At 35.3% G+C, this 15926-nt stretch overlaps 1 protein-coding gene and 1 long non-coding RNA gene across 25 annotated transcripts in view; one reads left to right on the top strand and one right to left on the bottom strand.

Moving 5' to 3' along the window:
• Positions 1-15926, bottom strand: part of LOC121118915 (uncharacterized) — a 105642-nt gene that overhangs the window by 31005 nt on the left and 58711 nt on the right. For 17 of the 24 annotated variants that reach the window (XM_071888592.1, XM_040713509.2, XM_071888590.1 and 14 more), the window contains one exon: positions 4069-4216. In XM_071888592.1, the coding sequence (XP_071744693.1) occupies positions 4069-4216 (148 nt within the window). Of the gene's footprint in view, positions 1-289; positions 1061-4068; positions 4217-4310; positions 5576-10398; positions 11976-15926 lie in introns of those variants that run through there. The other 7 variants (XM_071888610.1, XM_071888607.1, XM_071888608.1 and 4 more) reach the window with 5 other exon arrangements.
• Positions 878-1539, top strand: LOC121118918 (uncharacterized). The gene is made up of 2 exons (XR_005864612.2): positions 878-1009; positions 1059-1539. It is a non-coding gene; the product is annotated as an uncharacterized lncRNA (long non-coding RNA).

The raw sequence follows: 15926 nt of genomic DNA on the forward strand, positions 1-15926 counted from the left end.
CTTTTGTGACTTGGACTATGTAGGAAGGAAGGAACCCCGCGGTCATCATCTTGTTTGTTCTTACAATAAATAATTGACAAACATCAAAAAAAGAAATACTCAGATCGACACACTTCTCTGTAAATAGGTATGTATGCTCATATCTATGTTTGTTTGAGTGGGAATGTGCTGTTATTATAAAATATAAGTATTAGTAGAAATATTAGGATTATTATGGAAGGAGTAAGAACAACTATGGTTTATGTACATGGGAGGTAGGAATCTAGGATATTGATGATAATTCTTTTACCCGTCTTTCAAGATATCATCTTCACTATAAACTCGATTTTCATCCTTTAGTTTTTCAAAGACAGGAGAGGTGAAGAATTCTTCATCAGACTTCCGGGTAGGATATGTTTTACTACGCCCAGCCGCTTTATTTCGTTTGACCTTTTTGACTTCTGCCGGAGAGGAAGAAAGAGAAGAATATGAAGGAAGAGGGTTATTCTGAGTTGATTGTATGTGACTCGTCGACGTTGTTTCTTTGTCCTTGTGCCTGCTCAGAAGCTTTTCCAACTCTCCCCAAGATCGATCCTTTAGACTTAGTTTATTTTTTTTGCCGATGAGGGGAGAGGAAGTGGCAGACAGTGTGTCAAGAGAGAGATCTAAATGGCTCTTGGCCATTCGTAGAGCATTATCATAGGCATCATCTGTGATGGCAATACTTCTTCTTCTTCTAGTAGTCGTTGAAGAAGGGATTCCAAGGGTGGCGGAGCGATGTGTGGGATGAGGAAGAGGCTCCGTTCCATGATGCGAGGAGGAGTGTTTCTTGTGGATGAACATGGAAGTCAAGAGTCGAGGCCCTTTTTTTTCAAGACTACTCTGCTGATGTAACAAACCACTGGTGGACGACCCTGAAGTAAAAGATGTGATGGAGGCTCTTCTGAGTAGACTCTGGTGATGATTTTGTGGGGGATGAACTGAAGAATCTCCACCACTACCACCACCATGATGATGAAGGAAAAGAGAGGTAAGCGTTCGTTTATCAAAACGTTTCTTATGATGTTGAGGGATTGCAGGAGCTGGCTCTTGCTGCGGGGGGCAGGGGTTTCTTGATGAGTCAAATACCTGTGGAGTCACAACAGGTGACGACGACTTTGGAGAAGAGGACGTGTCTTCTCCAAAGAGAACAAATTCTTGAGCAACTTCCATAACGAGAGGTGGAGAAGAAATACTTTCAGCTGCTTTGGACTTGATTAATTTTTGCATGACCGGTGACTCCACACAGCATCCAGTACAAAGTTAACATCGTAGCACATCATCAAAGAAAGCTCATTACACGACAGTGTCGTCGTCGTCACATTCAAAGTCAATCACACAAACTACACTATTATACACACAATGATGGTGATCACTGAACAACATCGATGGATAGACGACGTATGAAGAAGTAAGTGGCTTTGAGAGGTGTAACATTCAACAAAAACTAAGGATTTAATCCTACTACTAAGTAATAGCAACCGTGAATCAAAGTAGTGAATAAATCTATTTTATGCCTTGTACTGTGTTTTGTAAGTACTATATTGTACATAGATTAGTTTGACTATGTATTATATATTAATATGTATGCCGTATGCTTATACGGCTCTAAGGAGTAGATATTGATGATGATGATGAAGAAGAAGTTAGGAACAACTAGTGAGGAAGAGAGAGAGAGTGTATAAGTATAACGAAGTATGTGTACATATGCAATCATCATACTAATATAACAACGATATATGAAGAGGGTTCGCATAATTTAAAGAAAAAAAAAACTCACTCACTCTCGACAATTATTTGAAATATCGAATTTCAATGGGACACCATTCTATACCAGGTAGGCCAACTATGTACCTATGTAGTTGTTGGAATGACTGACTGACTGAGTGGGATCTTTTATTACTTATCTCTCGTGTTTGTCCAAATTGAATTAACAATGAATTGGTTAGTGGTGTCTACTCTGAGAGAGATTGTTCGATATATACAGTAATATATACCTTGACATACGAGTAGTTGAATTTCTTCCTGGACGGAGCTCGTTAATCAAAGCAATTTATCCAATAAGAAAAAAACTAAAAAAAAATCGCGATTGAAGCCCATGTCCTTTCGCCAACTTTAGATCGGTTCGTTCCTAAATAAAAACTAGTATGTCAATCAAATTGTAGGTCGGAATCCACCTTATATGTATCTCAAGATAAAACTGTATAAACCTAAGTATCAGTAGATACATTTTATTATATTCCCTTCTTTCATGACGAAGTCGAAATTATACAATACACCCCCCCTAAAATGTAGCACACGGAACATCAGCTACGCTTGTTCTTCTTTATGTCCTCTCTTGAGGGAATGGATTAAAAATGACATATATACTTTTTATCCTGTTTTTTATTTTATTTTTATTGATAACTCTGCATATATATTTTACATTAAATACCCTGACATAAGTGTCAATGTCAGGGGGTAGTGTGACATCTTTATTCATTGTATAATATACTCCTCTGTATATTCCTCCACATCTCTCTGTTATTCTCTCGGTCGTTCTGGATCTCTTTTAATGGTTTATCTCTACTTCAACTCGTCAGTCAATACACATTGGTTAAGTGTATTGACTATTTCCTAGGTCAGAGGGTTTAATTGTAGTACTACCATATAATGAATTTATAACAAAATATCCTGAGAGGAAGTAGAAAGAGTATATGTCCGAGTAAAAAAATCAGAACGGTTGGTCACCCTAATAAATAGTAAATACTTATTTTGCAAAAAGAAGAAGATATTTGCGTACTACATATTATTATAGTTCATAGTAATAATAATAGAATTCCTTCTCCTTAGCCCCTAACTCCTCTCAGATTACACTTCTTCACTTCTTCTTCTAGGTGCACATCTTACATACATACCTACATATATAAAAGTATATGTAAGAAAGAAGAAGAGGCTGGTAGCTGATTACACACACTGCTTCATACTACTCATCATCAACATACGACTTTTACAAGGATCTATGTAGCTAATAGATCCTTACATATTACTTCTTCTTCTTCGGCTTGATCCCATAATATATAAATGTATGTCGGTACATACATTTATATATTAATTCCTTTCTACTTGAATTACCCCTTCTTCTTCATTCATATTTATGTATATATGTTCCTTCATAGGCGCACACATATTTTGCTGTTTAAATCCCTTAACAAACATACATACGAAAAAGGAATCACACTTTAATTACCACCTCCTCAATCAACAATAATTAATCAATATAATATCATATGTACATATTTTTATTATGATCAGGCTATACCTACATATGAATGGAAACAAATTACGAAAACTGCATACATAAATATATTTTTCTATATTATTATATCCACTATGTATGTATGTACGTACATTCAATAAGAATTGAAATTATATATTAAAAAAACAACAACGATATGAATGTTTCACTCTTTTGCATAACTGTATGTAGCCTATGTATGTAAAATAGATTGTATTTTTGTGTGTGACTTAGAACAGAGTAGGTTGTAGGAATAATACACTGCCGCCTTGCTGTTGCGATGACTACTACCTGACTCAGTCTGTGTTTCCGGTAGATTCGATATTTTGCAATAAAGTAGGAGGTATGTACCTCTACTATTAGTAGCTACAGTATGTAGGTATCGCTTTTGCAATGAATATTTAATACATATGGCATTATTTCTAAGTAGTAGGAGATCAAATCCCTAAGAAGTCATAGAAAATGGAAAATCAAATAACATATGATTTAAAAACAATAAATCCCCACTTTAATCCACCATTGACTGTGACTCTTCCACTTCCGGAAGTAATCCATACTACTTCCTTCTTTCTCTAGTTAAAATAAGTTTCAATAGTTAAATACCCCCCTTTGATTGCTCTTAACTCTATGTACAAATTAAATTGTAGGCAATATATTCTGTATCCTTTGAAGCCTTCACCAAAATGATGTTAATAACAATGAATAATTATTATGATTAAAAATGTAATTGCAAAGTAAGAACTGGACATAAGATGACCCAAGACATGATTTACCTGGAATGTCCTCGAGCTTCATCCATTTTGGAATCACGAGATCGGAGATCATGCAAGGATCCACCCTTTCCTTCTGTATTAGCGGTTGTAGAATTACCAGAGGATGGTGGAAGAGCAGCAGCATTGGACTTTGAGCTTTCAAGCCCTCCTATAATAAAGAATAGTGTTAGTCAAACATTCTGAATAATTAATTGAAAGAATTAATATATGTATAATTAAAAGAAAGGAGAATGAAGACCCACCACAACTCCCCCCTGGACTGCTATCCTGAGCATCATCCGTGTCCAACTCATGACTATGGATAGTGGAGATGAGTGGTGGAGACTTGGGATGAGAGAGAAGAGTGTCATAGGGATCTTCAAAATTGGAACTAAGATGAGTATTACTACTGCCATGAGACATTTGTTGTGTCAGTAGATTCTGATGATGATGAGACTGATATGCCGAAGATGGAAGCGTGGATGAATAGAAATCCCTTCTCGGAGGTAAGGATGGAGGAACGCATCTCAAAGATGATCGAAAGGTTCCTCCGGGTGATGTTTGATCAGAAAGTATACGAGCTCCCACTCGGCTGATGCTGCTGTAGATTGGCTCTTTTTTAGGGAGTTTTTTTTTCTTTTTTGGTTTTTTCACTGATGAATAAATTGGAGCATGAGGAGGCCTTGGGGGTGTAGGAGGACTCTTTGGGAGTGGAATAGGAATCCCATTTCCGTGCATATGTGGAGGAACTGCAGGTGGGATTTCAGAGTAGGAAGACGATAGGAGACGACGTTTACTCCGCGGAGGAGGAATGGGAGGAGTCTCGAGCGTCGTCTGCATACCCATCTGGGGTGGCTGTTGCTTGTCTCTAGGTGATGTTGATGGAGGTAACATAACTCTTTGAATAGAATTAGTGGTGGTCGTGATGGTGGAGTCATTAAAAAATGATGGACGGGAGCCTCGATGAGATGAGCAATAGTAGATTTCACTCTGAGAACGTTTGTGTCTCATATGATGATGACTCGTGGAAGAGGCCATTTCAGGAGGTGGACGTTCTCTTCGATGATGACGAAGAGTGCTGCTCCCACTAACAAGAACATGGCTCTTATTGTTTCGCGAGACCGCAGCTCCTCCCTTCTCTTCCATTCGGCTAGAAGCAGCTGGTGGATTAGGAGGAAATCCTACAAATTCCCAGTCCACTCTCTCCGATGCAGCATCATTAGAGCTTTTATATTTGCCTCCTTTCCTTCGAATCTTGGTCCTCAGATTCGCCAAATGAAAAGGGACCCCTTCTGTCCCATCCATGAGCCACATACTTTTATCCTGTCCAAGAAGAGATCTCTGGGATAAGAAGCCCTAGCATAAGAACAACATTTCCCTCTTTTTTATAAATAAAAACCGAGAAATTGTACTCAGTTGAAGTAATGAAGGGAAATGTAAATAAATACAACTGCTACAGCTGCTGCTGATCCTTTTCCTAAAAGAGGAGAGCCTTCTCAGATCAAGTAGTAGTAATATGAAGAAGAATGAATATTAGAAAAGGAGTGTGTTGAGAGAGGAAAGAGAGAGGGAAATCGATAAAAAAAAAAAAAAAAAAAAAAAAAAAAAAAAAAAAGAGTAAAAGATTCCCCCCCCTTTTTTTCTACTATTCGAAAGCAGCACTATACGAAGAAGAGAGTAGTAGAGAGAGGGAAAAAAAGTAAAAGCAAGAAGAAGAGATGCAAATATTCACTCAATGACCATATGTAGAGAGAGGAACATTATTCCACCTTTTTATTCCCCCCCCAACATGACAACTACTCTCGCTTTCTCTCTCCTTCTTCCTATCTAGAGGGAGATTTGGAACACTTTTTATTCTTGACTCAATTACTCCAAGCTAAGACTCTCCAAATTTTGACACAATGTACCTACACATGTATGCATTATTTAAATATGATAAATCAATTAGTTTTTCCACAAGTTGCATTTGAATGCAATTGAGTGCTTGAGTTAGGAATGAAGAAAATAACATCTTTTTGAGGAATAAATAAATAGACTTTAAATAATTAACTTTCAATATATTATATCTGAATATGATAAAATAAGATATAGATAAATTACAGATAGGAAATATTCAAAGTGTGTGTGCTCTCACATAGCCCCCTCAAAGCCTTACACCGGCGGGATCCATTTTGTATCATATTTTGTTGGCTAGGATCTAAAACTTAAGGACATCCAATCGGAGGGGGTTATCAAGTTTTGGACAAATACAGACGGGGGATAAATATTGGTTAAGTTCCAATTCTTTAAATCTTACAGCATTGAAATGACCAGATTAAAAAACAAGTAAATACCCAATCAATATATCATTTTAAAATTATTTTATACGTGTACTCCCTGTATTTCATTTAGAAAATATATAATCTAAGAATTTATGGTGACATAATGATTCAACAACACTTAATATATTCGTATGTTATCTCCCCCCCTCCCCTCCCTTCTTAAATACTCCAGAGAGCATATCAATAACAATAACAAAAGAGAAGTGATACAAATCAGTATGAATCAATGTTTGTAAAGTATGTATGTACACTATAAAGACAATTCCTTGCAAATAATATATATGCAATATGCATGTAGTACAAAGACGTATAAAAATCCATTCCATTTGTTCTTGAAGGTTTGATATTTGATATAATAATAATATTAATAACAGCATTAGATTGAGTCATAATCATATTTAAAAAGAGCTTCAAATTTCTATCAAGAAGAGAAAAAACAAGAAAATCAAATTCTCGTTTATTAATTCTCAATATGATGTCACACACAAATTCCAATGAAATCATTATTAGACTACTATGTACAACACATGCATGTGCACTACTGTACACGTATCTACAGATGTACGATTAATGGATACTACTTATAACAATCAATTCTTTCAATTTATGGCTCATTTTGTAAGTACAGGATAGAACTGGGGAAGTGAACACACTCTCACGACATCATCCATCGAGCATCACCGATTATGATCATTTCTAGTCAAGGCGTTTATTCTAACAAAATAACAAATTGTATGAAACTTTAAACTTATGCAAGCAAGTGCACCGTTGGGGAGTCCGTCAAAGTTTGGACATTTTCTAATCCTCGAATCAAGATGATTTCATTAAGATTGCACTCTCATTTTTTGAATGTACTCATAGGCTATGAGTACATTCAAACTCTAATAAAATATTGATAAAATTGAACTTATAGTTTGCCTGGGGCGCCATTTTTAATATTTTGTAATAATGTGTACTTCGTATGTTTTGCACAAATGCTTTTTTTAAATAGAAATTAAATGAAAGCACTTGCTTTTGATAGTATTTTGAAGCAAACATTTTTGAAATAGGTTGACTTAGTGGAGTTATGTCCCACTGAAGGGGCAAACTTTGAGGGACTCCCAACGGGCCCTCGTACTAGCATAAGTCTAAAATTTGAAGCATGGTGCTCTTTTGTTAACATAGAATCCCGTATTTTCCTTCTTTCCTTGAGTTGTGATTTTTGATAATCTATAGCAAATGCAATTCTTTAGTAGTTACCATTGATAAAAGAGTGGTGGATATTAATGATGCACATCTTTTAAATTATGTAACACGATCGGAGCACAAGATTTTATCAGATTTGAAAAATATAGAAAATTCGACAAAATCCCTTATACCCGAGGTCTTCAGAGCATCAATATTCGGGTGGCTGACTTTGCAGGTCTTCTTCTCAATTTGCCACCAAATGGAGTAATCCAGTGGATTCAGATCTGGGATCTAAGGGTGCCAAAGGTTCTTGGAGCAGAAGGTCATGATCCTACCTATCCACTTTTGTACAATATTAGCAGTATGGACCAGAGGCCTCTCCTACTGAAATACGTACAGCACCTTGTTGGACTTCTTAATTTTCTATCAAGACCATCAAGTAGTTGGCCGCAGGTAACCTCTATCCAACAGGAAACAAAATTGGAGGCATTTTTTCTCCAGTTGATACCATAACCCCCACAGAGGACGGATGTTTGGTCTTGGTGACTGTCCTGATGCTGTTGACAGCCTGGCAAAGCATAACATCCGATCATTTTGCTTGTTGTAGACGAGGTCAAAAGTCAAGGTCTTTTCATCAGAGAAAAAAATTAACTGGTTGCTGTTGTGCTTCAGATCATTCAAGAGTTGTTGACATCTTTTGACAGAGTGGCCTCTCAATTCTTTCTAGAGTAGACAAATGCACCTTCTTCTTCTTGGTGTACTCATACGCCTTCATCGTTAGGTTGACCTTAAAGGGCTCCATGATGTCTTCAGGGTTCACTTTAGCGGGTCTTCCACTCTTGGATTTGTCTTCAAAGCTGTCCCCATCAGCCAAACGATTTCTGACCCGACAGACTATGGTCTTGCTGACGTTTAAGGGCTTTATGATGCCCGAGGTGGTACTCCCGGTGAAGATTAAATTTCCTGTGATGGCTCTTCTTGCCTCCATCGCGACACATACATAATTTTTGTTTACAACATTTACATAAATCAAAGGCTTAGAATCTAAGCTATTAAAAAATAATGAGGACTTTTAGATTTAATCAACAACACCTATCAAAACTACATTCTTAGAAGGTCTCATTTCTTTTACTACACAACAACTGATAACAGAAACAGCAGAGCCAGTCATTCACGGCTATACGTTCAATGTTTGAAACAGTGTCTGCGAAATTCAATGTATGGGATGGAAGTTTGAAAAGGGTTTGTTTGAGTTATTATCTTAATGTGTAAGCAACCTTGTTGAGTGAGAAATAGATAATTAAAAGATCAAAAACTTGGACGTGCATCACTACTGGGTGTATACAACGTGAGTGGTAGCTATACATATAATAAAGTAGTTGCTCTTTACCCCCGTTTTCCTCTTCTAGGAATAGAGAGTCACTCAACACTCATCTGTCTCTTCTTCACTTGACATTCATTCTCTTTGGAAGCAAAAAAAACAAACAAAAACAAAACACCACATATTTATGCACATTATAAATTAAAAGACCGATTTATGAAAAGGGTCTATCAACTATGTAGGTAGTTCCAAATATCCAAAATAAGCTTTCCCCTACTTATCATTAAGATTTTATATTGACACATAAGCCCCAGATGATTAATATTAGTGTTGATACGGGATCCTTTTTCTCTGGTTCGGTCTGAAGTGTTGATTTATTCTAGACCAATATTTCTGCCAGACTGCTGTCTCCACTCGTAGACAAATCATCGACCTGATGTGAAATTTGACAATTTTTGACAAAATTTTATTTAAAATTTTGTATGACCAAAAAGACATATTTATTATTATTTGTATTTATATTTTTAAAATTATGATGCGGAATTTTTGTAATATTTAAGTGCACTTTTCATAATTGATTTTTTAATAAATGTAAGATAAGAAATAAGAAGACTCATTTTTAAGAAAATGTTAAGTCTTTTGATGGAAAAGGAAGAGGACATTTTTCATGAATACTAAATTGATGCCAACAATGGTTTGACTCTTGCTACATTTAGCAAAAAACCACAAATTATTATAGTATTATTGTACTGGTAGAAAAATAAAAACATACAATCCTTCAATCAAATTTATCCATCAGACCAGGGAAAGCTGAGATTGAGGCAAAGAAGTCTGTCAGCGCTTCTTGATACAGGAAGGAGTTATGACGAGATCTGGCACATCGTGTCCTGCTCCATTGGTCTCATTGCCAAGATTAAAAAGCTAAAGGACGACAACAAGAACCTTGAGAGGAATCCTGGAAGTCACAAGATAAAAAAAAAAAAAAACTTGGTGGATTTCTGGTCCAGAAGGAGTGGGACAACATGTCAGAGGAATACGTGAAGAAGATCTGCAAGGGCTACATGCCACTTTGAGATTTAATTGTTTAGGTAATGTCAAGTAATACAACTTGTACTTTTTGAGAATCTTGATAAAGTTGAGCTTGGGAAAATTCGTTCACGATTTGCAGGGACACACTATAAGAGTGTGTAAGTACATAAATGATGCAATTAGGAATTTAGCTTGAATGACATGATATGAGTTTAAGTACAAGTTATATTATCTTAAAGGAGTAGTAACCATATGAACAACCTATACATAAAGAGATAAGTATGACATGTATATTAAAAAAAAAAAAAAAACCATTGAGACTGGATTAAAACAACACTATTACTGATGGCCAATGTACACATCATGCAAGTCGATTAAATGATTAATTTTGTTACTCGAAGTCATATCTAACATTGCTTTTAGGACTGTAGATAGAAAGAAATACATGTCGTCTTGATCAATGGACTCGAATAACTAAGGGTATGTATGCGTATTAATAGTAAATGTGATTACCTCCGCCTCCAGACAGACTTGAGGATGATGATGACGGCCACATAGGGAAACGTAGCATTTTTTTAAAACTTGATTGCCTACGAATGGGTGTCAATGAAGGAGTTTTCAGATCACAAGTTGAAGAAGGAGATGATGATAATGAAAATGTTCCAGTTCCTTCTCCTGAAGTGACGGAGTGAGATTCAAAGGAAGAGGAGTTACGTGTACTTCCTCCCCCTCCCCAAGACCGCCGCTTTTCATTCTCTTCCATTCAAAACAACAGGAATGACTAGTAGTTGTATTTAGTGAAAGTCGACTAAATAAAGGCTACTTATCTACTTCATATTACATGAAAGTACTAAGTATGGCAATATGTGCTGTAGTTGTTATTATTATTGGTGGTGGTAGTGGGATGACACATCAAAGTAAATAAACAGATCAAGTCGGTCGCACAGACACCAGAAGAAGAAGAAAGTCTCGTCCTTGCTTCATTCCTTTCTTATCTTCTCAAAACACCCCCCAACTACAGATATCTATATGTATCATAGGTATTGTATATAATATATTAGAGGTATTGCTACAACGTCCATATCAAATTTGACGATAAACTCAATTATTTTATGAGTTTATTGGCGCTTCTGCCTCTAAATCATTTTCCAATCAATCACAATTTCTAATGAGGTTCTTCTCATCTCTCAAAAAATCTCTCATTTGAAAAAAAATTACAAAATCCATAGCCATTGACACAAAATTAATTTTTTTTTTTAAATTTCGAAAACTCACAGCTATTTACTAAAATTATTTTTTTGCTCTCCTGTATAATTTGCCTAAATTACCCCTATATTCCCGGATTTTTTTTTTTCATCCAGACCCCAAAAAATTTCTAGTAAAAAAAAAAAAATCCTTATTTCTCTTTAGGGGGGAGGGGGCCTACAGCCTCTCCCGCCCAACTCCTGCAGACACCCCTACTACATACTGAAAGTATTTCATTGAATATAACTGGATTAATGTGCAGGGTGCAATGCGTAGGTACTTTTTAATTGTGTTTCCTTTACTAATTTATGGTCTCAAGTACACTACTCGGTTCCACTCATAGATAAGTATATATTGCTTGAGGGGGCTATTGTCGCGTAAGATCACGTCAACTGTTCTCCATGATTCCACTAGCCTCAAGTCGAAACAACTCTAATTTTTAAGTGGTATAAATCCTATCTTTCACGTTTATCGTTCATCCCCAAAGAGCTATAGCCAAAGAGATATGTAGACATTAAAGCACAAACAATAGTGGAAGGTGCAGCAATGCCATCACTAACAGCAACAATTCCACAACCACCACCACATTTTCACCAGTACTATGGGTATATTATTATAAGCATTATAATGTAATATAACAATAATAATCAGTATCACTAAGTACAACTAATGGGTGATATACAAAACAAAAGTTAGGAGAGAAGAAAGGGGCAAGGGAGTTGGAGCTCTACTAAAAGTAGGTACATACTACACACTTATATCCAAATAGGATGAATGTACATAGGTATATACACACACTTAAAGGGTGATCCCCACACCATTCAAATAGGCAGACTTTGTGGAATAGAGAGAGAAAATAGATATATAATATACACACATAAATGCGTATATATGCGTGTAGGTGTAAGGAGAGAGGTTGATAGTGTTGGTTGGGAGTATTTAGATGGGGTATTTATGTACATTCTATATATCAAAAATAGGTACACATACTTATATATGTAACTGTAGTCATTGTATACCATGTAGTGTTGGCACAAAACCAATTTTTTCGTACCGGAAAATTGCTTTGGATATTTTGATAGATTTTCAACTACGACATAAGCAATATTGTTGTTAAGGGAAATCACTTACAGGGGTGTCCGCAGTATTTTTCGTAGAAAGGACTCAGGCTCTAAATCAAAACTTGGATTATTATTATTTAAAAAAAAAGTCTGTCTCAGTTTCAAAGCCAAACCAACAACTTGTAGTAGCAATTGATTAAGACTTTTATCCCCCTTAATTTTAATTACGTGGTTTCATTCCTAAATCAAACAACAGTAGAAACAAAATACACAATTCTTGTTTTTATCTCATGTCTCTAAGTGCAAGATTGACGGAGAAACAAAAAAAAAAAGACAAGGCGTCTCCAATCTCCTCTACACCTGAGTCAGTGTCGAGAACGCTGTAGATACCGTTGGCATATCCATCCAAACTGGATACAACTTCAAAAAGTCCCATACAACCAAGCTATGGACACGGCCTTCTTCGTCAAAAGCTACCAGTCTGTTCGCCAGCATGTCAAGGCTGTTATTATTTTTGAGGAGGACATATCGAATAAAAAATATGGCTGAATATAGTATTAAACATGAAAATTGGTTTTAAGGTGACATTTCTTTATTCCATAAAACTCATGTTTTTCCTAACTTAGTCTTCCTACTTCAAGTTTTGGGTCCCCACTCTGCTAAATCATTATTTTTATGACTTAATGAAAGAAGGCAATACAGACATGAAATCCCTTCCCCCCCCCCTCGCCAACTATACCCAGTTGACCTTTCCTTTTAGAAAATAAATTTTAGATATTCAAATAACCTTTCTTTTTGAGAAGTTTATTTTATATATATTAAAAATTTATAATATTCTCTCAAAAAAAAATTATCTCAGTTTTACTCAATTTCATTGACCATCCCTCTTCCAGAGGTGGGGAGGGGGTCAGAAAGACTTTCTCAGTTGGGGAAAAAAAAAAAGTACTATATTATTGGTTTTTCTTCTTCTTAAAACAAAAAATATATGTATTTCCTCCAAAGGAATAATGCAATGATTAAAAATTTAAAGGATATAACCCCCTCTTTTTTTATTTTTTCGAGTGGGAGGAAGTTATTTCCGCAATTTTAAACTGTATTTTACAGATATAATATTCCATTTCACAAATTATAATAATAGAGATGATGACGACACAGACTAATGTTTGTGAGTGTATTTTTTTGGAGATTCTCCATGTTAATTATAGATTAAGGAGACCATATTTTGATTTCTAAAAAGGACAGGTGGCCATTCAATTATGGAGGGACTTTTACAGAGAGGTTCGGAAATAGAGATGTGATAATGGTCGAAATCATCAGAAGCGTAAATATAAAAAAAAAGTATATGTAGGTAAGTTTGAGAGAAGATACATATCTACTAACAAATATAACTATTATAAAATATAGTATTCCTTGCTCGCTAATAAATTCAAATTTTCAAAATAGGGATGAATAAATCATTAATAAGAGTTGGAGGTTACCAGCATAAATTTACACTTATCACAAGGATTTCCATAATTTTCACATTTCTTTTCGGAATGTTTAACATTTGAGGCGAGGTGCAAAGACAAATTGTCCGCCTTAAGGAGTGTACAGTCGTAAAAATTAGCCACTAGCCAACAGAACTAGTCTTTTTTTTTTTATAACTCTTAAAGAATAATACAAATATTGAGATAATTTTTTTTTAAAGACTAGTATATAGATGTACTAGTGTTTTAAAATAGGTTTGTCTTTTAAAAATATATTTTACTTAAAAAATACCCATATTTGTTTTCAATATCTATTCAACGCACGTAACGTTGACGCAGGTAATACTTATGATCCCAAAATTGCCTGTGTTTATGCGATTTTTAAGGTACAGCATTACGTAGCCAAACAGGCTAGATACATGCACCATGCACTAACTCGACTTTTTTGCTAGCCAAGGGCTAGCCTGGCTATCGAGTCCTGCGTATACATAGCTTTGCGTTCGTCTTTATTTAGAACTGAAGATTACAGTTCTCTCTAGCTCAAACTGGTCCGGTCCTAAAAACTTATAAGTTCGGTCATTGATGACATCACAAAACTTTATTTCTTCTTTGATGTATCAGTTCTAGTACTGACAGACCCAAAGACCGGTCCGAAGACTAGAATGAACAGCACCGAATAAATTAGGAACGATACAATACTAGGTATACATCACAGCGTCACCTTGCTAACACTAAAATACCTTATATATCTTATTCTCAGCTATCGATTCCCTCGTCTCACTTGATACGTCATGATTACCTCATAATTTATTATTTTTGATAATAAAGTAATAAGTTATACTTAGAGAGAAGATTTTTGTAAGAGGGCGAGCAAAAGGCGGGAGCGAGACATATGGTATCAGTGAATGAAGACAATTGTTAATATCAGGTGCCTGTTACAGGATTTTGGGAGGAGAAAATGAAATACTGCTATAGAGAAGAGAACCTTCAACATTTAAATTAGCATTAGTGCAGGGAAAATATGAGAATTTAATTTTTAAAAAGATTAAAAATTTATTTTATTATAGATTTGAAAAGTAATTAACACAAAAGATAGGTGATAATTTTTTTCATTCAGAGGAGGTCTTAGCACAACCACGAATGATTAAATAATAAACAAAAAGGAAAAAAAACACACACGCTCAACCGTTTTTTTAATCAACATAATAAGTTTTTTCTTTACACATATCCCATCTTTACTTATAGTATACGTATTCTCCGTTTCCAAAAGGACAGGAATACAATTGTTTGTTGACCCCTCGTCGTATATATATTACCCATTTTATTATTTATAAGTATAAATTTTGGCTATTATATTCAAATACAAATGTAGAACAACGCTTTTAATGAATCATTACTAGGAAGTAGGCAATATTATAGTACAGTATCGAATAAAATACTATGTAGGATTATAATAATATGAATAATATATATTTGTCATTCATTTTAAAAATTGTTGATGAATAATATGACAATTATAGTAATGGAGTACCTAGAAGATAAATAGCAGTTGGTATGATGGACTTCTTTGGCTAGCTACTAGATGATTTTTTTATTTTTTTATTCGATGAAATGTTTGCGTTATACAATAAAGATAACGACTTGATATATACAATGTGTATTCAAAAAAGGTATGGCGACTTTTCAAATTTTTGCGGGTAACGAACATTTGGTATGGTCGATTTTTTTATGTTATTACAGTTGGCACGAACATATATGATATGCACCGCTTCAGCAATATGATATGTTTAGTTGGTTTGTGAGAGGCATAACGGCTATCAGTATTTTGCTTGTTCGTCGATCTTTTGCTAGTGAAAATGTGGATAAAAGAATTTGTATCAAATTTTGTGTAAAAAATGAAATTAGTTGCTCCAAAACACTTGAAATGTTGAGAGTGGCATACGGCGAAACCGTCTTGACTAATAAAAAAAAACGTTTATAAGGGGCACAAACTCTTCCAAGACGCCCATGACGAGCCTGATACTGGACGCCCAAGCACGTCAACAACAGATGAAAACGTTGTAACAGCGAAAAAAATTGTTTTTGAAAACCGTAGAATCACAATCGGAGAAGTTGCTGAGGATATAGACATATTGGTTAGCTCGTGCCATAAATTTTTTTTCGAGCGCGAAGTTTGTTTCAAAACTGGAGAAAGCGTTGGCACAAGTGTATTGTATCTGAAGGGAATTACTTTGAAGGGGAGAACATAAATATTAATGAATAAATAAAT

The sequence above is a fragment of the Lepeophtheirus salmonis genome, chromosome 5 (assembly GCF_016086655.4).
Source record: "Lepeophtheirus salmonis chromosome 5, UVic_Lsal_1.4, whole genome shotgun sequence".
Classification (NCBI taxonomy): domain Eukaryota; kingdom Metazoa; phylum Arthropoda; class Copepoda; order Siphonostomatoida; family Caligidae; genus Lepeophtheirus; species Lepeophtheirus salmonis.